At 39.7% G+C, this 27,324-nt stretch overlaps 1 protein-coding gene across 4 annotated transcripts in view; it reads left to right on the forward strand.

Annotated features, from left to right (window-relative positions):
- Positions 1-2,041: 2,041 nt before the first annotated feature.
- Positions 2,042-27,324, forward strand: part of Nox1 (NADPH oxidase 1) — a 30,868-nt gene continuing 5,585 nt past the window's right edge. For 2 of the 4 annotated variants that reach the window (XM_042683043.1, XM_042683045.1), the window contains exons 1-10: positions 2,053-2,104; positions 6,665-6,764; positions 12,392-12,498; positions 12,740-12,824; positions 13,131-13,282; positions 13,387-13,568; positions 13,661-13,793; positions 17,966-18,058; positions 18,898-19,133; positions 19,288-19,450. In XM_042683043.1, the coding sequence (XP_042538977.1) occupies positions 2,060-2,104; positions 6,665-6,764; positions 12,392-12,498; positions 12,740-12,824; positions 13,131-13,282; positions 13,387-13,568; positions 13,661-13,793; positions 17,966-18,058; positions 18,898-19,133; positions 19,288-19,450 (1,296 nt within the window). In that variant the 5' untranslated portion in view covers positions 2,053-2,059. Of the gene's footprint in view, positions 2,105-6,664; positions 6,765-12,387; positions 12,499-12,739; positions 12,825-13,130; positions 13,283-13,386; positions 13,569-13,660; positions 13,794-17,965; positions 18,059-18,897; positions 19,134-19,287; positions 19,451-27,324 lie in introns of all 4 variants that reach the window. The other 2 variants (XM_042683046.1, XM_042683044.1) reach the window with 2 other exon arrangements.

A 27,324-nucleotide genomic window follows, 5' to 3' on the forward strand; every position in this document is an offset into this window, starting at 1 on the left:
AAAGAAAAGAAAAAGGGCTCACAGTTGAATTTCAAAAGGACTTAAAGCCACGCCTATAATCCTAGCTACTCAGGAGCCTCAGATCTGAGGATTGTGTTTCAAAGCCAGCCTTGGCAGGAAATTCCATGAGACTCATATCTCCAATTAAACCCCAAAAAAGCTGGAACTGGAGCTGTGGCTCAAATGGTAAAGCACTAGCCTTGAGTGCAAAAGCTCTGGGACAACATCAAGCCCTGAGTTTAAGCCCCAGGACCTGCACAAAAATACTTAAAGCCATGAGTGATGGCCACAGCTGTAATCTTAGCACTGAGGCAAGAAGAGAGAAGGAGAATGAAGCAAAAGGATCACAAGTTTGTTACATAGTGAGTTTGAGTCCAGCTAAGTCTACATAGTGAGATCTTGTTTAAAAAATTCAATCACACACCTCTGATGCATGCCTTCCTAGCTACTCAGGAGCCTGAAGTCCCGAAGATTATAGTTCAAACCAACTGGGCAGAAAAGTCTTTGTACTTTGTTATCACCAAAAAACCAGTAAAAAGCAGAGCTAGGAAGTGTCTCAAGTGGCAGAATGCCAGCTGAATAAGCAAGCTCAACAAGTGAAAGGCCCTGAGTTCAAATCCCAGTACCAGAAAAAAACAAACAAGCAAAAATGAGAGAGAGATTTAATCTCATTAGTTATCAGGAAAGGCAAATGAAATAGTATTTCATAAATTGCAAGTCCTAAAAAATCCCAAGCATCAATAAACTTGTGGAGGAAACTCTTGAAACGAACCCAAATTTCATTGGAGTAGACATTTATTTATGTAGCAATGTTGGGCATCTGCAAGTCTCAGTTCCTGGAAATTCCTCTGGTGAGAAACTGTAGCATGAATGTCATTACATCAATATTTTATCCATCCATCGCTGAATGCATTAAGGTACATGCATGCACTATACATGTACCAACATGTATGAAACTCTACAAATAAAAACAATGTTGAAAAAAACAAATCATACTATTATTATTGTGCATTTACCAAAAGCATTCAAAGCAAGAAGAACTGAACCCTACTTTTAAGTATGCAATAATAGTTAACAAAACTATAAAGAAAATCAAGAGAATGATTACTTCAAAATTCATCTGGTGGAAGAGGGTGAGAAGACAAGGGGTGTGATTAGGGAGGGACATATAGGGTTGCTTTAAGAGACTGGAAATAAGTATGCTTCATTTTTACCTGGATAATGAGAAGAAAGATAATCATTAAATTCAAGTTATTCTTTACATTCATACATGTAAGTTGTGTCCTCTTTTGTGTATATTTTCACTGTTTTAGGAAAGGAAAAAAAATCTTAGCACCCAGAGCTGACCCCACATTTTAGACAATCACCTCACTATTTGGGACAGCTCTGCCTCTGATTGATTTGCACCCAAGTGTACATCTACACCTGTTCAATTTGCTATCATTTGATCTGGCCTTCTAGTCAGTCAAGCTTTCTTCAGAGCTATTCTGTCTTCAATCAGGGATCAGCTTTCAGGGAAACTGATGTACTGAAATTTCCAAACTGGCCGGGTGAAGATCCAAATGACAGCAGATGGATATGGTAACCCTTCTGAAAAGCTAACTCAAAGTAGCATCTTTAGAATACACACCCTCCTCCCTCTGCTTCTCCTGAGGCAATCTGCATATAAACTCAGCCTAATTTTTTCTCTCATGGGAAACATCTGCCAATCTCTTATCAAGGAAAGCAGTATTTCACACTGGGCTATGTTGATAAGATGATCAGAGAGACTCACTTTAGAAGACTGCTACTTCCTGAAGGGGTAAAATCCCCAAGAGGGAAAACCCCTGTGGTTCTCATAGGTAGGGCTGTCTTACTTAAGTTGCTACACAGTTCTGTCCAGAGGAGGAAGACAAACTACACTTATCTATTTCCTGAAAGCTTTGTGAGTAGATGTGCATCCTTCACATCTTAAGGACTCACAGACCCTGTAAGAAGACGGACAGCTCAACCTGAAGGACTTCTTCAGGATCCAGACTTCTAATCTGCCCTGCTTAGAGAGGCTCCAAACCACTCAACGATGGGAAGCTGGGTGGTTCACCATTGGTTCTCAATTTTGTTTCTGGTATGTGATGTTTTACTTCATATTAATTAGGAATGTTCACAGAATAAGAATACAGCATGTCTGAAGACATTTGTAAAGTTATCCTCAATGGGATGAGTTGATGACTGTTAGTTGGCTCCACAAACCTGGTTATCAGTTAGAAAAAAAATCCAACTCTAGACCAGATGAGGGAAGAAAGATATATTACAGTTGTTTATGTTGCCAACCCATGAGTACTTAGAATTTGTCTGTTTCTATTTTATGACTTCTTTTCTCTTTCATCTCACTTCTAACTACTGCCATGAAATATTGACTTCTATTTATCTTTCCTACACTGCTATCAACAAGATTTCACAAAATAATTGTATTTTTGAGTTTGGGAGTCATTTTAGGTATCATGTTGACCTAGCACTGCCTATTGGGAATATATTACGATTCGCATATCTAATTTCTGTATTTTATAATACATATACTGAGAAGAGGTAAGAAGAGACAGATGAAAATTTTTACAATGTAGTTCATTTGACTCAATATATAGAATATTAATCTTTTAACATGCAATCAATATTGACCATGAGATCATTTTCTTTTGGGGCTGGTTCTGGACTTGAACTCAGGGTTCCCTTCTTTCACTTGGCATTTTCTGCTCACTGAACATAGCAGGTACATTGCCACCTGTACCATGCTTTCACTTGTGGCTTTTGCTGGTTAACTGGAGATGGGTTTCATGGACATTTTTGCCCAGACTGGCTTTGAACCACAATCCTCAGATCTCAGCCTCCTGAGTAGCTAGTGTTACAAGTATGGGCCACCAGCACAGATATTTCTATTATTTGTTCCCAGTCTCTGGAATGCCATTTTTTATATTTTATACTCACAGTGTATCTCAATTAAAATGAGCTACATTTCAAGGGCTCGGTAGTCACATGTGGGTAGTGGCTCCAGCATTACCCATTGTAGATATAAAACAATGCTTTGATTATACAAAGTAAAGTAATTTGATGTCATTGAATTAATTAGCAAACATGTTCAGAACTTCTCCAATATCTCACTGATGTACATTCTCTTCTCAATTCGCTCTCTCTTTCTTTCTGTCTCTCTCTTTCTGTCTCTGTCTCTGTCTCTGTCTCTCTTTCACACACACACACACACACACACACACACACACACACACACACACACACACACACACACACACACACCTTCTTCCTACTCTTCATTCTTTCACTTCTGAGACTCACCTAAGCCTAAGGGATCCTCGTGTCCTTTCTCTTCCAAGGACTCTTTTTTCTCTTGCATTTTTGTTTTGTTTTGTTTTGGGTCCTGTTGTGGGGCCTGAACTCTGGGCCTGGGCGCTGTCCCTCAGCTCTTCAGCTCAAGACTAGCACTCTACCACTTGAGTCACAGAGCCACTTCCGGCTTTTTTCTTTTTGCTTATGTGGTGCTGAGGAATCAAACCCAGGGCCTCATGCATGCAAGGCAAGCGCTCTACCACTGAGCCACATTCCCAGACCTTTTTCTTGCATTTTGTGGGGGTCCTATGGGATCCTAGATGTCCCAGACAAAAAATGCAGTGTGCCTCTGGAGGGCTGTTTCTTTTGCAGTTATTCGCAGGCCAATTACTTATTTTGGGAAACTAGTCTATGATTTGGAATTGCAACACCAAAAGCCTTATATTTAGTTCCTTTTGCACTGTAGCAGAGGGAGCATGAGATTAGGCACTAGGGGAACCTGGAAAGTCCTTTCTGTTCTGCTAAGTGGCCTCTAGCCAATTGTTTGTTTTCTCCAGACTTCAGGTGCCATGTGATGGTGGAGGTGATAGGTGGTTTGGTGAAGAATGAGATTAATAAAGTGACTATTAATGTAAGGGTTTTTCTAGCTATAAATCCCATTGTATTTTTTACCCCTCTCAATTTTTTTCTGGGGAATCTATTGTTTATGGTGATAACTCATATTAACTCTATAGTTTTTCATCTCCACACTTTAACAACACTATTGGCAAGCTCAGCCTTCTTGCTACCTTTGACATACATATATACTGTGTTTTAAAATAAAGAATAAGTTGCTTAAAAAATCCTACTTCTTCCTAAGTCCTGTATTTGCACCTTCTTTTCCATTCCTAGTGGAGGGAATGATAGCCAAGGTGGGAAACAGAATTCCTTATTCTTAGATGCTGCTGTATTACATTATTTACTTTGCCTACATTTGATGATGGGATGATAGAGTTCTTTGTTTCTGCATCCCTCTCTGATCCTGAAATATTTCTGCTTCTTCTAAAAAAGCTTTTATTTTTTCCAAATTCTTGAAGTATCTGTATCTTTTAATTTTCCTTTCCCTCTTGAGTCAAAGAGTGTCTAAAAGACACTCAGCTCTAGAAATGATTCTGAGTAAAGGAAACCAGGAAGATATTGATTGGCAGCCAGATATGGTGGGGTATGCCTTTAGTTCCAGACACTCTGGAGGCTCAGGTGAAGGATTGCTTAAGCCCAGGAATTCAACACCAATCTTGTCTAGACTAGCCACAGCAAAACCCATTTCAAATAGAGGGTTGGAGGAGGGAGAAAAATTGATAATTGAAGCCAGTTTAGTAATGTTGCAATTCTGTAGCCAGAGTAATTTATTAAGCTTTTACCATATGGCATGCATTGCATTAATCAATTTACATGCTTTATTGAATATGAGACTCATAGTGTTACTGGGAGGTAGATATTTTCATTATTTCACAGGTGTGAAACTAATGTTCAGAGAATTTAAATCATGTATCTGTAAGATAACAAAGCCAGTATGTGATAGCACAAGAATTTGAGAGCAAGCAGTTTGTTTCCAATATTGTACTTAGATTCACTATACTGTGCTGTTAGAGGCCAAGATCTGGAGACTCAGAATGGGCTGAACTGTTTCTCATAAAGACTTGAACAGGACTATTTCTCAAGGTATCCTAGTGCCATTTAGATCTGCTGAAGTACAAACTAGCACAACCAATATGAGCTAGAACTCAGTTGGGTGGTCTACAAAAGCAGTGAGCAGTGGGCTCCAAATTTCCCCCTTTAAGCAATGTAGACATAGAACTTTGGACAGGCAAATGCAGTCTTAAAAGCTCAAAGGAATCCAAAACAACACTCAGTTAATTTGGGGGATAAAAAGATTTACAATCTAAAAACAAGACAATGTGTGTCAGTAAGTAATTAAGGAGTGGTTTAGTACTTTTAGATGGGTTTTAATTGTAGATGCTAAATTTCTTCTTTGTTTCTTCAGAAATTTGCTCACTACTATCTTTCAAATGCAATACTTTGAAAGCTGTAGACCAGGAATTGGTGAATGTTTCTATACAAATTTGGACAGAACATAACTTAGGCTTTTATGAGCCATATGGTGAGTCCTGGTTACTCATCTCTGCCATTGTGTCCTGAAACAGCCATAAACAATACAGAAATAAGTAGGTGTGGCTGTTTGAATAACTATTTACAGTTACTAAAATTTGAATTTCATATAATTTTCATGTCACAGAATATTATTTTTCTGATTTCTTCAGCTAACACTGAACCACACCTCCACTGACTGCTTTTTGGTGGTTAATTGGAGCTTAGAGTCTCACAGACTTTTCTGCCTGGGCTGTCTTTGAACCTTGACTCTTGGATCTCAGCCTCCTAAATAGCAAGGATTAGAAGCATAAGCCACTACCCGGCTATTTATTTTAAACAGACAGAAAAGAAAACCACGAAGGGATAGTAAAGACTCTCAGAAGAGAGACCCCAAAAAGAGGCATCCAATGGAGTCCTCTCAGAGAGTGGTTTTTATAGTACAGGAATCCCCCCATAGTTCCTCTCCTGGGCTTTTCACTGATTGCTTGGTGGCTTGTGCATGTGCTGCCCTGGCTCTTTTCATAATGCCTAGGGCATTATGGGAAGAAATGTTTGAGTGGTAGCCCGAGGCATTATGGGAACAAGAGCACCTTGATGGGCCACTTGTTATCTGCCCTGTGTTATGTCCATCACGTTTTATTCCCTATCTACCTAGTAGTACTCTCTTTTTTTCCTCATTCCTCTTAGATGGAAACCCTAACTGCTATTAACAGGGGTGGTTAACCACTTCAGACTACTCCCTGCTTCCGTAGTCCGAGATCCTCTGGGATCTTTTTTTTTTTTTTTGGTCTGTCGTGTGCTTGAACTCTGGGCCTGGGTGTTGTCCCTGCGCTCTTCAGCTCAAGGCGAGCGCCGGTTTTCTGGTGATTTATTGGAGATAAGAGAGTCTTGCGGACTTTCCTGCCCAGGCTGGCTTTGAACTGCGATCCTTAGATCTCAGCCTCCTGAGTAGCTAGGATTACAGGCGTGAGCCACTGGTGCCCGGCAGATGCTCTGGGATCTTTGAGGTGTAGGTACTGAGCCCTACTAACTCTGCTCATTAGTGCCAAATAACTAAAAGCATTTATTCTGAAATTAGGTTCTATCCTCACTGAATTGTACTCACTGCAAATGAAAACAGAAAATATAATAAAACTATTAGCACAAAATAGTAAAAAAGGTTGCCACTATTTCTGTTCCTTTCCAAATTCATGTATTTCTTGATTTTTTTTTACTCTAGGTTGTTTGGTTAGGGCTGAATATTTACCTGTTTGTATCTGCATTTTTAAATTTTGAGAAGAATGAAAAGTACTATTACACAAGAGAAATTCTTGGGGTAAGTATTGTAGTTGTGAAAAATTTCTCTTTTTTAGGTGGAGTTTTGCTGTTTAAAGCCACACTGGCCTTAAATTTATTAAGTAGCCCAAGCTGGCATCAAATTTATCATCTTTCTATCTCTACCTTTGGAATATCTGGAATTACATGTACATACCAGCAGATTTGACTATTTTTTAAGTCTCTAATACTTGAGCTCTTTGTGACACAATGTTCTAATTTTCTTGTAGACTGGGTTTACCAGAAAAAACAGAGTACTTATTTAAAATTGAATTTCAGATAAACTGGATCATTTTTACATGAATATGTAAATATGAATATAAACATAGCTATACAAATGTGCGCATTTTTAATATGAAATTCAATTTATTTGGATATTCTGTATTTTTATTTACTAAACCTGACCCTGTCCTAATCTGGAGGATTTTCTCAGCCCCAAAGGAAGACATAAAATAAAGAAAACCAGTGGTGCTGTAGCTCAAGTGGTAGAGCGCTCGCCTTGAGCTGAAGAGCTGAGGGACAGCACCCAGGCCCAGAGTTCAAGCCCCACGACTGACAAAAAAAAAAAAAATAAAGAAAACCTTTAGGTGGTGGTTTTCCATCAGGTTTTCAGCAACTCAGGTGTCCCTGCTCCCACTTATGAATTTATGGACTCCTGCTTGATTATTTTTTGCCAGTCCTGGGGCTTGAACTCAGGGACTGGGCACTGTCCCTGAGCTTCTTTTGCTCAAGGCTAGTACTCTACCACTTGAGCCACAGTGCCACTTCTGGCCTTTTCTGTTTACGTGGTACTGAGGAATCAAACCCAGGGCTTCATACATGTTAGGCAAACACTCTACCACTAAGCCACCTTTCCAGTCCCTCCTGCTTTATTTTAAGAAAAAATTTAGTTGAAGGAAATAGACGAGAAGGAGGAAAAAGAAGAGGAAGAGGAGGAGAAGGGAAGAGAGAGGGAGAAGATTGTAAAACAGGAAAAATTAAAAACAAACAATTTGAGAACCATGTGTGGACTAATGTCACCTATAGAACAAGAGGGATACTTGAGATACATATTGGATCTCAAAAGCAGGTAGAAATGCAAAACTCGAGATCTGCAGGAAAATATGGTCAGGTCAGAGGAACAGAATGGAGAAAGTGGAAGTTCAAGCTCAGAAGGGGAAAGAGTGAGCCTCACACAAGAATATGAAGGTCACCAGGAAGTCTGGAGGTGAGACAGATTCTTCCAAGGCTGATGTATGTGAGCCAAACCTAATAGCTATCTGTACTCTACTATGCACTGACAGGTAAGGGATTTGGCTAAATCACTTTCATCTTGTTGTTGATTCTTTTTTAAAAAAATAGGTTTCCACAAAGAATCCTCAATGCACATATTTGAAGACAGTTCATCTTGTTTTCTCTTTGTAATCAAAGGATCCACGTGGAGATCGCAATGAATTTTAATATTCTGCCCATGACTTATTTCACCCTGCTGTTTTTTTCATTTTAAATATTTGTCCTTGATGTCTTTTTAGAAACTAAATCTCCAGAGGAAGTATTAATTTGTTTTTAAATAGGTTTTTACTAAGAGAATGATGCAATAAATGTGACTAGGTATAAAAACCTGATTACTATAGGCCTAAAAAGTCAGCAGCAGAAACATGAATCATACTGATTTCCTGTGATTTCATTTTAAGCCTCATTTTAAAATTAGTTATAAATGATGATGCTTTCAAGACAACTAGCCACATAGAAATATATCAGTAGGATATGAAAATCCCTCTCCCATTCAACTTCTGAGAGCTAACTGCTGTTGATAGTTGGGTGTGTTTATAACTAGACATACTGATTTATATCCATAAATACACAAGACACATAGGATTTGTTTTTATTTTTGAGATATGTACTATTGTTTATATATATATATATATATATATATATTTTTTTTTTTTTTTTTGCCCAGTACTGGAGCTTGAACTCAGGATATGGGCACTGTCCCTGAGCTTCTTTTGCTCAATCCTTGCACTCTACCACTTGAGTCACAGAACCACTTCTGGCTTTTTCTGGTTATGTGGTACTGAGGAAGCAAACCCAGGGCTTCATGCATGCTAGGCAAGCACTCTACCACTGAGCCACATTCCCAACCCCATTCCTTTTAGTTGTTGTTGGTCCTGGGCTTGAATTCAAGGCTTAGGTGCTGCCCTAAGCTTCTTTTGTTTAAGGATAGTGCTCTACTACTTTGAGCCACGGCTCCACTTCTGGCTTTTTTAGTAATGTATTGGAGATAAGAGTTTTATGGACTTTCCTGCTGGGCTGGCTTCAAACCATGATTCTCAGATCACAGCCTTCCAAGTAGCTAGAATTATAGGTGTAAACCACTGGCTTGGTTATACTGTACACTTTTAATTTCCATATTGTGAGTTTTGGTTCTTCTGTATAGTTCTATATATTTTGATAAACAGAAATACATTTCTTTAACCATTTCATTATTTCTTACTGATTTTTAAAAATCGCTTTCCTCAAAGGCTCCTCAATGCACATATTTGAAGACAACTCATCTTTAAAAACAAACATTTTTCTATTTGTAATCAAAGGATCCATTTGGAGATCACAATGAATAGTACAATATTGTAGATTGGCTAGACAATCATTTTTACACTTCATGTATCTCAAATATCTTTCCCTGTGAGCAACTCAGCAGTTGTGGATTTCTCTTCCCAAGTCTGCATTCAGTGGTGTTTAATGCCAATGAAATCTACTACGGTGGGATTCATTGCATTTTCAAAATAAGCAGATGCTGGAAATGGGAAATCTGTTTTCCCACAAGAGCTAGTTGTTCAAGCATTTAGTACCACTATATCACAGCATATAGCTCTCAGCCTTTGAAGAAAGCCACAGGCCAATGCACTGGTGTACTACAAGTGATTCAATTATTTGATAGGGTGGGTTTTTGTTTGAGACAGGACTTAGGATTGAACTCAGGGCCTTGTAGTTGTAAGGCTGACAGTCTGTCACCTGAACCACATGTCCAGCTCCCTTTCACATTGGTTATTTTTGAGGTAGAGTCTCACTTTGGGCCTGGGCTGTGATTGATAGGGTAGTTTTAAATTCATACTCCCCTTGGGAGAAAATATGGATTCCCTTTGAACCAGATCAAATCAGTGACAGAGGAAGTAGTAGAAATCCATAGTTACAGAGACATTCATAATAGCAGCATTTCAATTATAGCATTGGTGAGAGCTGATAGAGAGAAATGAATATACATTGAGATATTCCAGCATGCTGCAATATCAAAAAGTTTTCTTAACAAAAAACCCATCGTTTACAGATAGCTGCCACAGCATACAGAAGTGTGAAAATATAGTCCTATATTGTCAATTCACTTACCAATTTTAGCTTGAAGAAACATCTGTAACTCAAATAAGTAAGCCATGGGAACCAATGTGAAAATGTAGGCTCTCTGAGACGAATTACTCAGAAATGGAACCAGCTGTCTCTACAAAGACCAATCAAAGTGTGACTCAGAGCACAAGTCATGAGGAAGAGCATAAATGGAAAGCCAATGGGGCAGCTTTTGCTCACTTCATCGCCTGCTTAGCTGGTCATTATGGACACTAGATCTTCACCTGGATTATTAATTAATGTCATGGTGCCCTGGGTTAGGTTGTTTGGAAAAATAGTTTTTGTGACTTGAAGATTATTAGAGAGGACATCAGTGGTTCACACCTATAATCCTACATACTCAGAATGCTGAGTTTCAAGAATCAAGATGTGGAACCAGCCTGGGCAGAAAAATTGGAGACTCTTGTCTCCAGCTGACTGCACAAAGCTAGAAATATAGGTGTGGCTTAGGTGATAGAACCTGAGAGAGTGAGGGCCAGAGTTCAAGCCTCAGTGCTGACAAAATAACCCACAAAACAAAACAAAACATACAACAAACAGGACAAAATATTAGAGAAAGGTTGGGAAATTATGAACTTGAACCATTACGTGTATGTGTGTGCACGCACGCGTGCGCGTGTGCATGCATGCTCACCAGTGTTGGAGCTTGAATTCAGGGCCTGGGCTCTGTCCCTTAGTGTTTTTGCTGAAGGCTAGCACTCTAAGCTACAGTTCTACTTGCATGTTTTTTTTGTTTTGTTTTGTTTTTAGTTTAGTGGAGATAAGAGTCTTACAGACTTTCCTGCTTGGGCTGGCTTCAAACCATGATCCTCAGGTCTCAGCCTCCTGAGTAGCTAGGATTCCAGGCATGGGTCACTAGTGGCTGGTCATACTTATTTTTTGAGTCTCCAGGTACACATGTTAAGACTGGCCAGCAAGAGGAAGTGCAAAAAATATTACTTCATTGTCATCCACACTTTGGCTTAGTACTACAATCTTGTTTCACTCTGTAGCCTGAGATCAAAGTACACCTACAGACGCAGAGACCACTAATACACAGTTGAAAGGTTGATCTTAGTTACCAAAGAATTGTTACTGTGTCTAGCCTATACCTAGTCAGGCTTGTATCTTGGTTTTATCTTTCTATAAAGCACTGACTTCTCTCTTTTTAGAAGAGAAGCTTTTATTGATGGATCAACTTGCTCTTAGTTTATGCCATGTGGAGAAATCAGCTTGGAAATTCTGTTCTTAGATGTTCTACTTTTTCAGGGCTGGAGATATAGCTCTTGGCAAAGTGCTTGCCTAACATGCACTAGGCTTTGGCTCCAAAACAAGAAAAGATCTCTCTTCCAAAACAAGAAAAGATCTCTCTTCTAAATTGTCTACTTACTTTTAAGAATCTTGCTCCAAGGGGTTTACTAGTCTTGACTAAGCTCTCTCTAGTATTCAAAGATATCAAATATAATGGTTATTATTTTTGTTGGTTTTCTTCAATAATGATTACATTCTTACAGTTTCAATATTAGAAAATACAGAAAAGAGAATAAAATGGTCACCATCTAAAATCGTATCATTACTTTTGGTCTTTATTTAAAATGAACATAAAAGCATGTGTGATCCTCCAGATTATTTTAGGGAGGACAAATAATAAAACTATAATTGTGGGCTGGGAAGGTGGCTCAGTGGTAGAGCGCTTGCCTTGCATGCCTGAGGCCCTGGGTTCGATTCCTCAGCACCACATAAGCAAAAAGAAAAAAGCCGGAAGTGGCGCTGTGGCTCAAGTGGTAGAGCACTAGCCTTGAGCTGAAGAGCTGAAGGACAGCGCCCAGGCGGAGAGTTCAGGCCCCACGACTGGACCAAAAAAAAACAAACCTATAATTGTGTTGAATAAAAATTCTCTCTATAAAATATTATGTTTATAGAATGCATTTGTGAATATGGAATCACTTTAAATCCTATTCTCTTTTATATTGATAAATATATGATCAAACATTTTCAAACCACTGTCATGAGAATTACTCAGGTATTAGGTCCAGCACATTTTCTGTCTTTTGCAGAGAGATAGGCCTGAATGTGCTAGCCCTGAGAGACAGGGACAGAGACAGAGACAGACAGAGAGACAGACATGGAGAGAGAGACTGGAAACTGGAAAGCTGCAGAAAACTGTACCTGTATCCATTTGCAGGTCTTTGATGAGTGTGATGGGCCAGTATTTACCACGTAGAAGCTAGATATAGCAGCTAACTCTCTTTTTTTTCTCCTCTGCTCTAGACAGCGTTGGCCGTGGCCCGAGCCTCTGCTCGCTGCTTGAATTTTAACACCATGCTTATCCTGATTTCTGTGTGTCGTAATCTGCTGTCATTCTTGAGGGGCACCTGCTCAGTGAGTCCCAGCTATGCCTATGTTAACTTTCACATTAAAGAAACTCTGGCACCCCCATTAGGCCAGTCCAACACTAAGTCCCTGGGAATGGAAGATAAAGGTCTCCTTTGGTGACTAAGGGAGTGGGCAAAGATGGTTAGCTATTGGCCAGTTCAGTCTAAATCATATTGATGATGGGTTACTTAGTGACTCTCACAAGGCTGACTGGTGATACCTAACCACAATCACTTTACCTTTGTAGTTTTGCAACCGCACATTGAGAAAGCCATTGGATTACAATCTTACCTTCCATAAGCTGGTGGCGTATATGATCAGCATATTCACAAGTAAGTCAGGACAACCACAAAACTTTGGGATTCAGGGCATTCAGAATCTAGCTTCATTTATCCATATATATATATCCATATATATTAAAGATTATTGAACACCTGTATCATTTGCCAGGAACTGTTCTAGACCTATGATCACAGCTTACACTCTATTCCTTTGGGAAATGAAAAGGATTTTGGAACTGCACCACCTGTGGCCTCTGATTTCTACTAGGCACTACATATAGGACTCTCATGTTCTGATGGGGCATGCCTGCCACAATGGTCCAGAGACACAACCTGGCTTTTCATCTTTCCATTTAGTTATTCACATCATTGCACACCTGTTTAACTTTGAGCGCTACAGTGGAAGCCAACAGGGCCCAAATGGATCTCTGGCCTTTGTTCTTTCCAGCCTGTCTCATCATGACAAACAGGGAAACTCTTGGCTAAATCCCTTCCAGTCCCCAGATGTGGTGAGTTGGGTCAATGGCCTCTGGGAGCTGCTTCCCATGATCTCTGAGAAGGTCACGGGATCTTTGGTGGACAGTGGGTCAGGCTGACATTTCTCCTCTCACAGACAGTGATGTATATGACATTCACTAGTATTGCTGGGCTCACTGGAGTGATCATCACATTAGCTTTGATTCTCATGGTAACCTCAGCTACAGAGTTTATCCGAAGGAATTATTTTGAGCTCTTCTGGTACACCCACCACCTTTTTGTCATCTATATCATCTGCTTAGTGCTTCATGGCATTGGGTAAGGTCTTAATGTCCTTGTGTTACTATCCCGGGCCTCAACCTTGCATAATTCATTTTCTAAATGGTTCTTCTTTGTGTTTGTTGTTCCAGTGGAATTGTCCGTGGTCAAACAGAGGAAAGCCTGGTTGATAGTCACCCCAGTGAATGTGCAGAGTCTTTTCAGAAGTGGGGTGAGAATAACTCAGACTGTAAGCATCCTCAATTTGAGGGACACCCCCCTGAGGTAAGAACATTGTGGATGAGGACAGACTCTTGTTAGGAACTATTGCTATTGTTCATGTTACTCAGATTAGAACCGTTATTTTTAGCTCAGTCCTGGACTGGTTCCAGAAAGGATTATCTACAAGTTTCCTAACTTCAAGTAACTTGTGATATAATCACCACTAGGCAGGTAGCAGGGGATTTTGCAGAAGAACTGATGATTGTTGCATGTGTATCCCCCATAGTAGTAAGAATGGACCCCCACATTCCTGATAGCACTGACTTTGTCCCAGTATTACTGTATAGTGTGCCTATCTGTAAGGCAGGTGCTTGAATTGCCTCCATTTTAGACAATAGGACAAGTATTATAATAGATAAGTAAAGTCACAGTAAGTAACAGACTTTAAATTTAAGGCATTTCAGAATCCAAAGATTAAACTCTTTATCACAGTATTATCCCTAAGCTCAGCTATGAAATCCTGGACAAAATTTCACAGAGGAAAGAAAAGCTTTTAAAATTTATTTATTTATTTATTGGACAATATTGGTGCTTGAATTCATGGTGTTCCATTTGTTAGACAGCTGCTCTACTGGAGTCTTGCCTACTGTTCCTGATTTTTGCTGTTTTTTTTTTTTTTTTTTGTCAGTCCTGAAGCTTAAACTCAGGATTTGAGCACTGTTCTTGAGCTTCTTTTTCTCAAAACTAGCACTATACCACTTATGGCACCACTCTGGCTTTTTCTGTTTATGTGGTACTGAGAAATCAAACCCAGTGCTTCATGCATGCTAGGCAAGCACTCTATCACTAGGCTGCATTCCCAGCCCGAGTTTTGCTGGTTAATTGGGGCAAAAGACTGCATGGGCTGGCTTTGAACAGCAATTCTAAGATCTCAGTCTGCTGAGTAACTAGGATTACAGGCATGAGCTACTAGCATCTGGATCTAGTTTCTTTCTTTTCTTTTTTTGTGTGCTGGTCCTGGGGCTTGAATTCTGGGCATTGTCCCTGAGTTTTGTACTCAAGGCTAAGGCACTACCACTTGAATCCACAGCTTGACTTTGGCTTTCTGGGTAGTTTAGTGGACATAGGAGTCTCACAGACTTTCCTGCCCAGGTTTTGCTTGCTCACAGATGGCGCTCTACCATTGGAGACATGTCTATATTCTGGCATTTTGCTGCTTAATTGGAAATAGAGTCTGGCTTTGAAGTTTGATCCTCCAGATATCAGCTTCTGAGTAGCTAAGATTAAGTTATGAGCTACTGGCACCTTGCTACTCTATCCTTTTTTGTACTTGATAATTTTATATTTTTGTATCTGAGGGTGTTTGAGGTCAGGACCTTGTGCTTGCTAGACAGAGCTTTACCACTTGACCCATGCCACCAGCAAGTTTTGCTTTCGTTATATATCAGGTAGAGTCTTGTGTCTCTCCTTGAGACTAGCCTGGGACCATGATTCCCCTACATATGGCCTCACGCATAGGTAGGATTATAGCTATGAGACCCACCATACCTGGATTGATTGGTTGAAATAGGATCTTGCTTTTTGCTGGCACTGGCTTCAACTGTGATCTTCCCAATCTTTACTTCACAAGTACCTGGAATTGTAGATGTGTGCCAACCTGAGCATGGATGCCTTATGCCTGTACCTAGGTACTCAAGAGACTGAGAACTAAGGTTTGAGGTTTGAGACCAATGTGAGCAAAAAAATCAAAGAGACTCTTACCTCCAGCTAACTGACAAAAGGCCAGAAAAGTGGAGGTGTGGCTCAAGTGGTAGAGTGCCAATTGGGAGCAGAAATAAGAAATTGGGAGTATGAGTTGCTGAATTCAAGCCATGATACTGGCAAGAATAATAAGGAGAAGGAGAAGAAGGAGAAGGAGAAGGAGAAAGAGAAGAAGAACACACAGTGAAAAGTAAATTTTCCTTCCATTTCTACCCCTGAGAAATCCAGGAGCCATGCTACGTAGTATATTGATAAGTTCAAGTCTGGTATAGAGCACGAGAAAGAAAGACAGAAAGAAGACAGGCAGGCAGGCAGGCAAGAAGGAAGGAAGGAAGGAAAGATGGAAGGAAGGAAGGAAGGAAGGAAGGAAGGAAGGAAGGAAGGAAGGAAGGAAGGAAGGAAGGAAGGAAGGAAGGAAGACTAATATAACATTTTGTTTTATAATTTCAATTAACTAAATTAATTTTTGAGATGCTGGTGATCAAATCCAGGGTTGAGTTGAGCCACATTACAACCCTAATATGTTCTTGTAACTATACTATTTTTGAAGCTAATATTATCATACTGTTATTACCCATTTTAAAGTATGTTTTATTCAAGCATTCTGAATCAAGCTGAGTATAAGAAACAGCATCGGGGCTGGGAAGGTGGCTCAGTGGTAGAGCGCTTGCCTTGCACGCCAGAGGCCCTGGGTTCGGTTCCTCAGCACCACATATGCAAAAAGAAAAAAGCTGGGAATGGCGCTGTGGCTCAAGTGGTAGAGTGCTAGCCTTGAGCTGAAGAGCTGAGGGACAGTGCCCAGGCCCAGAGTTCAGGCCCCACAACCGCCCCCCCCCCAAAAAAAAAGAATAGAAACAGCATCAACAGGTTGGGAAGGTGGCTCAGTGGTAGAGTGCTTGCTTTGCATGCATGAGACCCTGGGTTCGATTCCTCAACACCACATAAGCAGAAAAAAAGCCGGAAGTGGCTCTGTGGCTCAAGTGGTAGAGCGCTAGCCTTGAGCTGAAGAGCTGAAAGACGGCTCCCAGGCCCAGAGTTCAGGCCCATGACCCGATCCCCCCCCCTAAAAAAAAAATAAAGAAGAAACAGCATCAAATTCTATCATGCCTACTTTCAGTTAACACTAACCACAGTTCCGCTCCTTCCTTCCTCATAGACACTCAAGGAAGTGTTGCCTCAAGCAGCATAAGACACCCCACTCCACAGAGGGCTCATCACTTAGAATTGCTAGGAAATATATTTTTAGTAGTTCCTGTATGTATATAGGTAACTTGTCATCCATGAAAATCTTAGGGTATAGAAAGCCCGCTTTGTAATAATAATAAGCAAGAGAAAAACTTATTACTAGATGATAAATGCTTTGAGCATATGAGAAGTGGTAGCATTTTAAGTTTTATAGGTTATTGTTATAAGCCATATCCTTTCAGCTTTTTTCTTAGTTGTTGTTTTTTTTGCTTTTGTTTTTGTTGGGGTTTTTTGGTACTGGTATTGGGTTTTGAAAGCAGGGTCTGAAGATGTGATACGGCTGAACTTCTGGGGCTTTTATTCTTACAGAAATGGGGCTTGAACTCAGGGCCTGAGCACTATTACTGAGGTCCTTTTGCTCAAGGCTAGCACTCTACCACTTTGAGCCACAGCCCCACTTCTGGCTTTCTAATGGTTAATTGGAGATAAGAGTCTCATGGTCTTTCCCACTCAGGGTGACTTTGAACCATGATCCTAAGATCTCAGCTTCCTGAGTGTTAGGATTACAGTTAGGATTACAGCCACTGATACTCAGCTCAAGCCTGTGTTTTAATAACTATATTTTATATGAGTCTCACTCTTCAGGCACTTATTCAGGCACTCCACCTACTTTATTGTTTCAAATTGCCAACTCTATCTTCCCTATGTGGGGATGGAATCTCCTGGGTTTTTCTATCTAGAACTTTGATCCTTTCAATCTCAGCCTCCTACAAGACTTCATATGACAGGCCAGAGCCACTGCACCGAGCTATGGTCTGAGAAGTTGGTTTTGTGAGCTCTGCTGTCTGGGCTGGCCTCAAACCACCATTTTCTGGTTCTCAGCCTCTTAAGTAGCTAAGATTACAGGTGTGAGCCACCCGTGCTGCTCTCACATTTACCTTTTCTGTTTGTTTTTCAATGGGCAAGTTGCCCTGGAAAATGGTCTTAATTTTTCAAAATTAAATTATATATTTATATATACTGTAAGAATATGTATGCATGCATATGTATACATATGAGTGTGCACATGTATATGTTTTATTTGTGTCTTTTGCTTTTGCTTCAGGGAATTGTCTTATGAGTAACAGATTAGGATACTCACTTTCATTTGTATCTGAATATTAGTGGCTTGATAATGATACACAGCAGAGAACTTAATATTCATTGGATGAGTGGAGGAATGAAGTACTATGCATACAAGTTATAAATGGGAGATTGATAGGTAACCTCATTCTTTCCTTTTTTTGTAGTCTTGGAAGTGGATTATTGCCCCATTTATTCTATATGTCTTTGAAAAATTCCTGCGGTTTTGTCGTTCCCAGCAGAAGGTTGTGATAACCAAGGTAAAGAAGTACCTACTATCCTTTTGCTGTTGTTAAGAGTTCTAGTCTATCTGAGAATAGAACTTAATTGTCGTAATGCCTTCTCCTGAAGGGAACAGGAAAAACTTCGGGTTGAGACAACATACCTCTGTTTTTCCAGTACTGGATACAGTTATGGGAGAAAGAAGTTTGATAGAAACTACCAGGACAGGTTTATACTGAGGATGTAACAGGTGGTCTGATTCAGATCTAGCCTATGGATGTATTTTAATTTATCTACACAATGTTTAACTGGGGTTTGAGGTTGTATATCAGTGCTAGAGTGCTTCCATAGTATGTGCAAGTCCCTGGGATGGATTCGCTAGACAAAACAAAACTAACAGACTGAAAACCAACAACCAACCAACACTAATAACAACAAAACAGTTTGCCAGTATTTAAAATATAAACGGAAAAAAAGACATGCCTTCTGGGCATGGCAATGCATGGGTACATGACTATAATCCCAGTATGAGGGAGGTGGAGATAGGAAGATTGTAGTCCAGGGCCAGCCTGAGAAAACTTGAGACCCTATCAGAAAAATAAACTATAAACAAAAGGATTGGGTGCATGTCTCAAGTGACAGAGCATTTGAAGCTATGATTTCAATTCTCAGTACCACCAAAAAATAGGAAACCTGCTAACACTGAATCTAGGTTGTACATTGTATTCTTTGGAGCTAAATAGCTGCTGCCCCCTTGAGAAGGGACTTGGCCTTGCAATTTACACTTTCACTAGTTCTCCACCTTTGCTCATTTATTGCGTTTGTCCTTGTACATTTTCTGAGTTTGCCTTCAATGGTCTCTGTGTTTCATTCACAGGTAGTTATGCACCCATCCAAAGTTTTGGAATTGCAAATGCTGAAGCATGGCTTTAGTATGGAAGTGGGGCAATATATCTTTGTCAATTGTCCTTCAATCTCTTTCCTGGAGTGGCATCCCTTTACTCTGACCTCTGCTCCAGAGCAAGATTTCTTTTCCATTCATGTCCGAGCAGCAGGGGACTGGACAGAAAATTTCATAAGGGCATTTGAACAACAGTATCCACCAATGCCTAGGTAGGTCCTATAGACCAGCAGAGACTTCCATCAGGTAAGAATAATTGGAATAAGTGGCAGCAGACTGCTGAGGGATGGGCGTTTCTGGGACAAAGTTTGAGGTAGAGAGGAGAGATGAGACTTCTCTTGTCTATTGTCTCCTATCTTCTGCTAGGATCAAGGTGGATGGACCTTTTGGCACAGTCAGTGAGGATGTTTTCCAGTATGAAGTGGCTGTTATGGTTGGGGCAGGAATTGGGGTCACTCCCTTTGCTTCCATCCTGAAATCCATCTGGTACAAATTCCAGCGTGAAGATCACAAACTCAAAACACAGAAGGTATACACTACATATCACTTTACATCTGGCCTGTGCCTGACTAGACTCAAAACTTTATGGGGAATATACTCTTTAGATTTAGGAGTAAGTGATGGGCTCAACCAAGGGCCCAGGGTAGAGTCAGGCAGTCTCTCCAGGCAGCAGCTTCTGAGGAGTGAAAGCCCTGCCCCTAACAGGCTTCCAGCCCTAAGCTGTGCCAGACGTTTCCTTTGCAAAGCCAGACCAGGTCCCTGCCACGTGTCTGGGACTTGTTTTATTATATTTAATTTTTATTATTATAAAGGTGATGTACAAAGGGGTTATAGTTATGTAAGCAAGGTAATGAGTACATTTTTTCTTTTTTCTTTTAAAACTTTTATTGTAAAGGTGATGTACAGAGGGGTTACAGTTACATAGGTAAGGTCATGAATACATTTCTTTTTGAACAGTGTTATCCCCTCCCTCATTTTCACCCATTCCCCCACCCTGACTTGCCTCCCTTCCAAGTTGTAAAGTTTATTTCCAACATAGTGTCTAGTGAGTATCACAGTTGCATTGGTTCACCCTTTGTTGCACCATTTCTGTGATTCCCCTTCCCTTCCCCAAACCAGATAAACTTATTATATACAAGACAAAGTGTACAGAAATAAAAAACAGACAATGGGGAATAAACCAAAAGGAAGAAAAAAGAAATAACTGCAAACCCTATGTAAAAAAGGAAAAAGAAAACCTCGTTTCAATTTCTTGGAGTTTATTTTGATAAGCATCATTTTATATAGTCATATGCACATAGCTATTAAGCTACTATGATCCTTGGTTAAGAATATCCTAGACATATTCTAGGGACTTGTGGGGTCAGTTCGAAATCAGGAGGGTGTGTGGGATTCATAATCCTGTGGTGAAGCTGACCACCTAGGCTGACTGCATAGAGACACAGAAGTAGTGCAAGGAGTACCTGCTGCTATCCCTCCACCTCCCCATCCCCACCATGGATTGCATCTCACTCTGTGCTCCCAAGACACACTAGGTACATTAGTCCTGGTACCCATGCTGGAGGTAGCACTCACTCTGACTGACTCATGCAAAGATAATTGCTATGTGATTGCTAGTTATTACCAAGCTAATGAAAGAAAGAAGGATGCCAGTCTAAATGAGGTGTCAAAGAAGGTTTCCTCCAGAATTACTGTGGCTTTCAGCGACACTCTGTCCTTCACCATATTTCCTATGATTATCAACTAGCCCTTTGAAATGCTTTTGAATTTTGATAACCACCTGGATGTCCTTTGGACAAATCCCAAGATCAATAATGCAGTTCTGCACTGTGGCTAGACAAAGATAGAAGTGACTGCCCTAAGCATTTCCATTGTGTTGAACAAGAAACCTATTTTTAAGTGTAAACAGAATACTGTACATAGCCAGATGGGAAACTAGTGCTTTGTAAGAGGTAGAGTGTCCAGTCAATATTTTTTTCAGTGCAGAGGCTGTAGGAGAGACAAACTGGCCTCATGGGTTTTTCTCTCATTCATTTGCCACTCCAATCTTCTAAATCAAAGATATTTCTGCTTGCATAAGACTTTGCCAATTTTAACTAACCTTTTATAATCTAGAGAGAATGCTTGTGTGTGTGTGTGCATGTGCGTGCAGGTATGCATGTGTGTGTATGTGTGTGTGTGTGTACATGCATGGTGTGTATGTGTGTGCCAGTGCTGGGTCTTGAACTTAGGGCATGGGTATATCCCCTATTTTTTTTTTTTTTGCTGAAGACTGGTGCTCTCCTACTTGAGCCACAGCTCTACTTCCAGCTTTTTGCTTTTTAATGAGATAACAGTCAAATGGACTTTCCTACCCAGGTTGTCTTCAAACTGTGATCCTCAGATCTCAGCCTCTTGAGTAGGTAGGATAAAGGCATAAGCCGTTTGTGTCTGCCCTAGACAGAATACTTTTTAAGGTTTACAAACTATTTGAAGCCCAAATCTTATATTCCAAGAGAAAAAGAGCAAGAGATCTAGCCTCTGTGCTTAGGCATCTACTTTTACACCTTTACCATAAGAATCTTTCTTTCTTTCTTTCTTTTCTTTCTTTTTCTTTCTTTCCTTCCTCCCTCCCTCCCTCCATCCTTCCCTCCCTCCCTCCCTCCCTTCCTTCCTTCCTTCCTCCCTTCCTTCCTTTTCCTTCTTTCCTTTCTTTTCCTTCTTTTCTTCCTCCCTTCCTTCCTTTTCCTTCCTTCCTTTCTTTTCCTTCCTTCCTTCTTCCCTTCCTTCCTTTTCCTTCCTTCCTTTCTTTTCCTTCCTTCCTTCTTTCCTTCCTTCCTTCCTTCCTTTCTTTCTATTTCTTTCTTTCTTTTTCTTTTTCTTTCTCTCTTTTCCTTCTTCACTCCCTCCCTTCCTCCTTCCTTCCTTTTTTCTTTTCTTCCTTTCTTTCCTCTTCTTCTCCTTTTCCTTTTTCTCCTGCTCTTCCTCCCCCTTTTTCTCCTGCTGCTCCTCCTCCTCCTCCTCTTCTTTCTCCCCCTTATTATTTTTGGGAGTCTTCTTTTTCAATTTGGAATTGAAAATCACCCTGAAACAAAGATAATCTTTCCGTGGGCTCTTTTCTTATGGAAAATTGTCAGAACTCAGCATTCTTGCAGCCTAGTCTTCCACTCTGTAACTTTAATTATTATCTTTTTAGAGTTCTAGCCTCAAGAGGAAAATATATATATATATTTTCACATTTTTATTATTATATCATTAAGTAGTTGTACAAAGAAGTTTCCATTCTACAAAACAGTATATGAATACAAGGTGTCTGACAACATTGTTACCTGTCTCTCTTAACCCATCACTTCTCACTTTTTTAAAAAATTGAGATTAGGTGAATACATAAATTTCACGTATTTCACAGTATTGTGGAATAGTGATACTTAGTTAAGGTCACAAACACATTTTAACCTTCATAAGGCAAATGGTCATTATCATGGTCTATAAAGTTTGTGAATTCTATGAGCTTTGACAATACAAATTATTTCTTCCACATCAGGTGATGATTACATTTATTTTCTTTTGCTTAGTGTAGGCTGTTCCCTCTTTCCTGCAGCTGATGGGTGGGCCCCCTTTTTTATGTTGTTCTGTTTCCCACTTATTCTGTTCCTCCTTCTGGCTTCCTACCATATATATGGTCAGGAACATGGAGTTACTTAGCAATGATACAACAAAGTGGGTGGCTCTCCTTTGTTTCTTGAGACCTGTTTACTTTGTCATATCTTCTTGCATTTTGGCTTTAGTACCCACATATCAGGGAGACCATGTGCCATTTGTCTCTTTGTTCTTGGCTTACTTTGCTCAAAATAATCTGCTCTAGTTCCATCCATTTCCCTGCAAATGCCATTATTTTGTCTGTTCTAATGGCTGCATAATATTGTATATAGGTACGACAACTTTTGGATCCACTCATCATTAGTGGGGCATCTGGGTTGTTTCCAAATCTTGGCTATTGTGAAGAGTGCTGCAATAAACATGGAGGTGCATGTATCTTAGTATACTGGTTCCTGTTGTTCAGGTAGATGCCTAGGTGTGGTATGGCTGGGTCATAGGGGAGGTCTATATTTAGCTTTCTGAGGTACCTCCAGACTGCTTTCCAAAGTGGTTGTATTAGTATACATTCCCACCAGCAATGCAGTAGGTTTCCTCTTTCTCCACATCCCCTCCAGCATTTGTTTTTGGTCGAATTTAGGATGTGGGCCATTCTGACTGAGGTAAAGTGGTATCTAAGGGTTGTTTTTATTTGCATTCCTTTACAGCCAGGGATGATGAACATTTCGTCATGTGTTTCTTTGCCATTTTTATCTCTTCTTCTGAGAAGTCTCTCTTTAGTTCCCTTGCCCATTTCATGATTGGTTTGTTAGATTTGTGAGGGGTTAGTTTCTTGAGTTCCCTGTATATAATGGATATTAGACCCTTGTCTGATATTTTGCTGGTAAATATTTTTTCCCAATTAGTTGGCTGTCTTTCTAGTTTGGTGCTATTTCTTTGTCTGTGCAGAAACTATTTTAAGGTAGTCCCATTTGTCCAGTCTCTCTCCAATTTGTTGTGACCCTAGGACTCTGTTCAGGAAGTTCCTGCCTGTGCCTATAAGTTCAAGTGTCTCTCCTACTCTGTCCTGCGGTAGTTTCAGAGTATCAGGTTTGATGTTAAGGTCTTTAACCCATTTTGAGTTGATGTTGGTGCATGGTGATAGGATAGGGTCCACTTTCAGTTTTCTGCATGTGGCCACCCAGTTTTCCTAGCACCAGTAGTTGATTCTTCCACTGTATGTCTTTGGCTCCTTTGTCAAATATCAACTGACTGTTGATATTTGATTTGTATGTGGCTTTATTTCTGGGTCCTCTAGTCTGTTCCATTGGTCTTTGGGTCTCTTTTTGTGCCAGTACCAAGCTGTCTTTGTTATTATAGCTCTATAGTAGAGCTTGAAATCCGGAATTGTGATCCCTCCTGCATTGTTTCTTTTGCCTAGAATTACTTTGGCTATTGTAGGTCTTTTGTTGTTCCATATGAACTTTTGGATTGTTTTCTCGATTTCAGTAAAGTATGTCTTTGGGATTTTAATGGGAATTGCATTGAATGTGTATATCAATTTTGGCAGTATGGTCATTTTCACTATATTAATTCTGCCTATCCAGGAACATGGGAGGCCTTTCTATTTCCTGGTATCCTCTATGATTCCTTTTTTAGGCTTTTATGGTTTTCATGAAATAGACCCTTTACCTCTTTGGTTAGGTTAATTCCTAGATACTTTATTTTTTTTTGAAGTTATTGTGAATGGACTTGTATCCTTTATTTCCTTTTCTGCTTGTACATTACTGGTATACAAGAAGGTGACTGATTTTTATGGATTAATTTTATATCCTGCTACTTTGCTGAAGTGGTTTATAAGCTCTAAGAGTTTGAGGTTGGAGCCTTTGGGATTTTTAAGATATAAAAGCATGTCATCTGCAAAAAAGTTTAACTTCTTCCTCCCCTATGCAGATCCCTTTAATGTCTTTTTCTTGCTTTATTGCTCTGGCTAAGAATTCCAGAACTATATTGAAGAGGAGTGGGGAGAGTGGGCATCCTTGCCTTGTTCATGTTTTTAGGGGAATTGGTTGCAGTTTTTCCCCATTAAGTTGGTCTGTCATATAAGGCTTTTATTGTTTTAAGGAATGTCTATTATTTTTTCCAGAGCTTTTAACATGAATGAGTGCTGTATTTTATCAAAAGCCTTTTCTGCATCAATGGAGATAATCATGTGGTTCTTGACCTTGGATCTGTTGATGTGATGGATTACATTTATTGACATGTATGTTAAATCATCCCTGCATCTCTTGGATGAAGCCTACTTGATCATAATGTATGTTTTTTTATGTTTCTGGATTCTGTTGGATAGAATTTTATTGAGGAGCTTTGCATCTGTGTTCATCAAAGAGATTGGTCTGTAGTTCTCTTTTTTTGTTGTCTTTGCCTGGTTTGGGGATGAGTGTGATATTGGATTCATAGGATGAGTTTGGGATTACTCCTTTTGCTTCTATTTCTCTGAAGAGCTTGAGGAGTATGGGTATTAGTTCCTCTTTAAAGGTCTTATAGAATTCCGTAGTGAATCCATCTGGTCCTGGGCTTTTCCTTGTTGGAAGGCTTCTGATTGCTTCCTCTATCTCATTGTAGGTTATTGGCGTATTTAATTGATTTATTTCTTCTTGGTTCAGTTTGGACAATTTGTATTTCTGCTAGGTTTTCCTTTGTGGTATAGAGTCTAGAAATATTTCTTTATAATTTTGGCTGTCTTGGATGTTTGTTGTAATTTTTCCTGTGGCATCTCTGATCTTATTGATTTGAGTCTCCTCTCTTTTTAGTTAATCTTGCCAGAGGTCCATCAATTTTATTGATTTTTTCAAAAAACTAGCTCTTAACCGGGCGCTGGTGGCTCACTCCTGTAATCCTAACTACTCGGGAGGCTGAGATCTGAGCATTGCAGTTCAAAGCCAGCCCAGGCAGGAAAGTCTATGAGACTCTTATCTCCAATAAACCACTAGAAAACTGGAAACGGCACTGTGGCTCAAGCGGTAGAGCGCTCGCCTTGAGCTGAAGAGCGCAGGGACAGCACCCAAGCCCAGAGTTCAAGCCCTTCAACCAACCAAAAAAAACAAAAACAGCTCTTTGTTTTACTAATTTTATTTATAGTTTTTTTAGTCTCTATCTTCTTGATTTCAGCTCTTATTTTTGTTATCTAGCAACTTTAGTTTCAACTTTTCCTTGTTTCTCTGGCAGTTTTAGTTGCATCATGAGATTGTTTATTTGGTCTGTCTCTGTTTTCTTGATGTGCACATTGAGAGCAATAAATTTGCCCCTCAGGACTGCTTTTGCTGTGTCCCATAGGTTTCTTTGTGATGTGTCTTCATTTTCATTGAATTGTAGGAACTTTTTAATTTCTTTAATTTCTTCTGAGACCCATGTGTTTTTCAGCCATGTAATGTTTAATTTCCATGTGTTTGAGTTTTTCTACTGTATGCCTTGTTATTGAGAACTAGTTTGATTTCACTATGGTCAGACAGAATACAGGGGATTATGTCGATCCTCTTGAATTTGCTTAAATTTGTTGTATGAACTAAGATATGATCTATTTTAGAAAAAGTTCCATGGGCTGCTGAGAAGAATATGTACTGGGTTGATGTTGGGTGGAAAACTCGGTATATGTCAGTTAAGTCTGCTTAAGATATGACATCATTTAATTCCGAGACTTCTTTGCCAATTCTTTAGTTGGCAGACCTGTCCTTTGGTGAGAGTGGAGTATTAAAGTCTCCTAGTATTATTATATTTGGATCCATCTTTTCCTGTAAATCTGAGAGTATTTGCTTAACATATTTGGGTGCACCAATGTTTGGGGTGTGTAGATTGACAATGCTGGTATCCTCTTCTTGATTGTTCCCTGTATTATTATGTAGTGACCTTCTTTGTCTTTTTGTAGTGATTTTAATGTAAAGTTTATTTTATCCAATAGCAGAATGGCAACTCCTGCCTTCTTGCTGGGGAATTTGCATGGTAGATCTTCTTCCATCCTTTCACTCAGTTTTGCTTTTATCTTTGGCTGTGAGGTGGGTCTCTTGAAGACAGCAAATTGATGGATCTTGTTTTCTGATCCACTCTGCAGTTCTTTTTCTTTTGATTGGTGAATTGAGTCCATTAATATTTATGGTTATTATAGAGAGGTATACTGTATTTCCTGTCATTTTCTACTTTCCTAAGTTTTTCTTCTCTGCTTTCCTCCTGTGTTTATTAAGTTGGTCTCTTAATGATGTATATATCTGGTATGGATCCCTATTCTTGATTGTTTTCTTCAGATTATAATCTCTCTCTTAATATTCTTTGTAATGCTGGCTTAATGTTTATGAATTCATTTGGTTTTTCTTTTTTTTATTGTGAAAATACTGTACAGAGGGGTTACAATTACATGGGCAAGATAATGAGTACATTTCTTATCAAGCATTGTAGCCTCCTCCTTTGTTTCCCCTTCCCATCCCTTCCCATCTTCCCCCCCCTCCCTCCCCCCACCAAAGTTGTTCGTTTTCAACATAATGACTTGTACATCTCATTGTTGCAATAGGTCCACCTGGGATGTCTGTGTGGAGAGATCTGCAGTAATTCTAATTTTTTCCCATTGTAGTATAGCTCCTTCTTTGCTTTTGTTGTGTGCAAGATTGCTTCTTTATTGCTGAAATCTAGCATTTTTACTATAATGTGCCTAGCAGTGTTCCTCCTGGAATCTTGCTTGTTAGGTGTTCTGTAGGCCTGTTATGTAGGTAAGATTTTCTCTTTTAATACTGGGGAAGTTTCCAGTGATGATCCTATTGAATAAGTGTTGCATTCCTTTATTCTGGTATTTCTCCCCTT

The sequence above is a fragment of the Dipodomys spectabilis genome, unplaced genomic scaffold, assembly GCF_019054845.1.
Source record: "Dipodomys spectabilis isolate Male_0828 unplaced genomic scaffold, ASM1905484v1 ptg000077l, whole genome shotgun sequence".
Classification (NCBI taxonomy): domain Eukaryota; kingdom Metazoa; phylum Chordata; class Mammalia; order Rodentia; family Heteromyidae; genus Dipodomys; species Dipodomys spectabilis.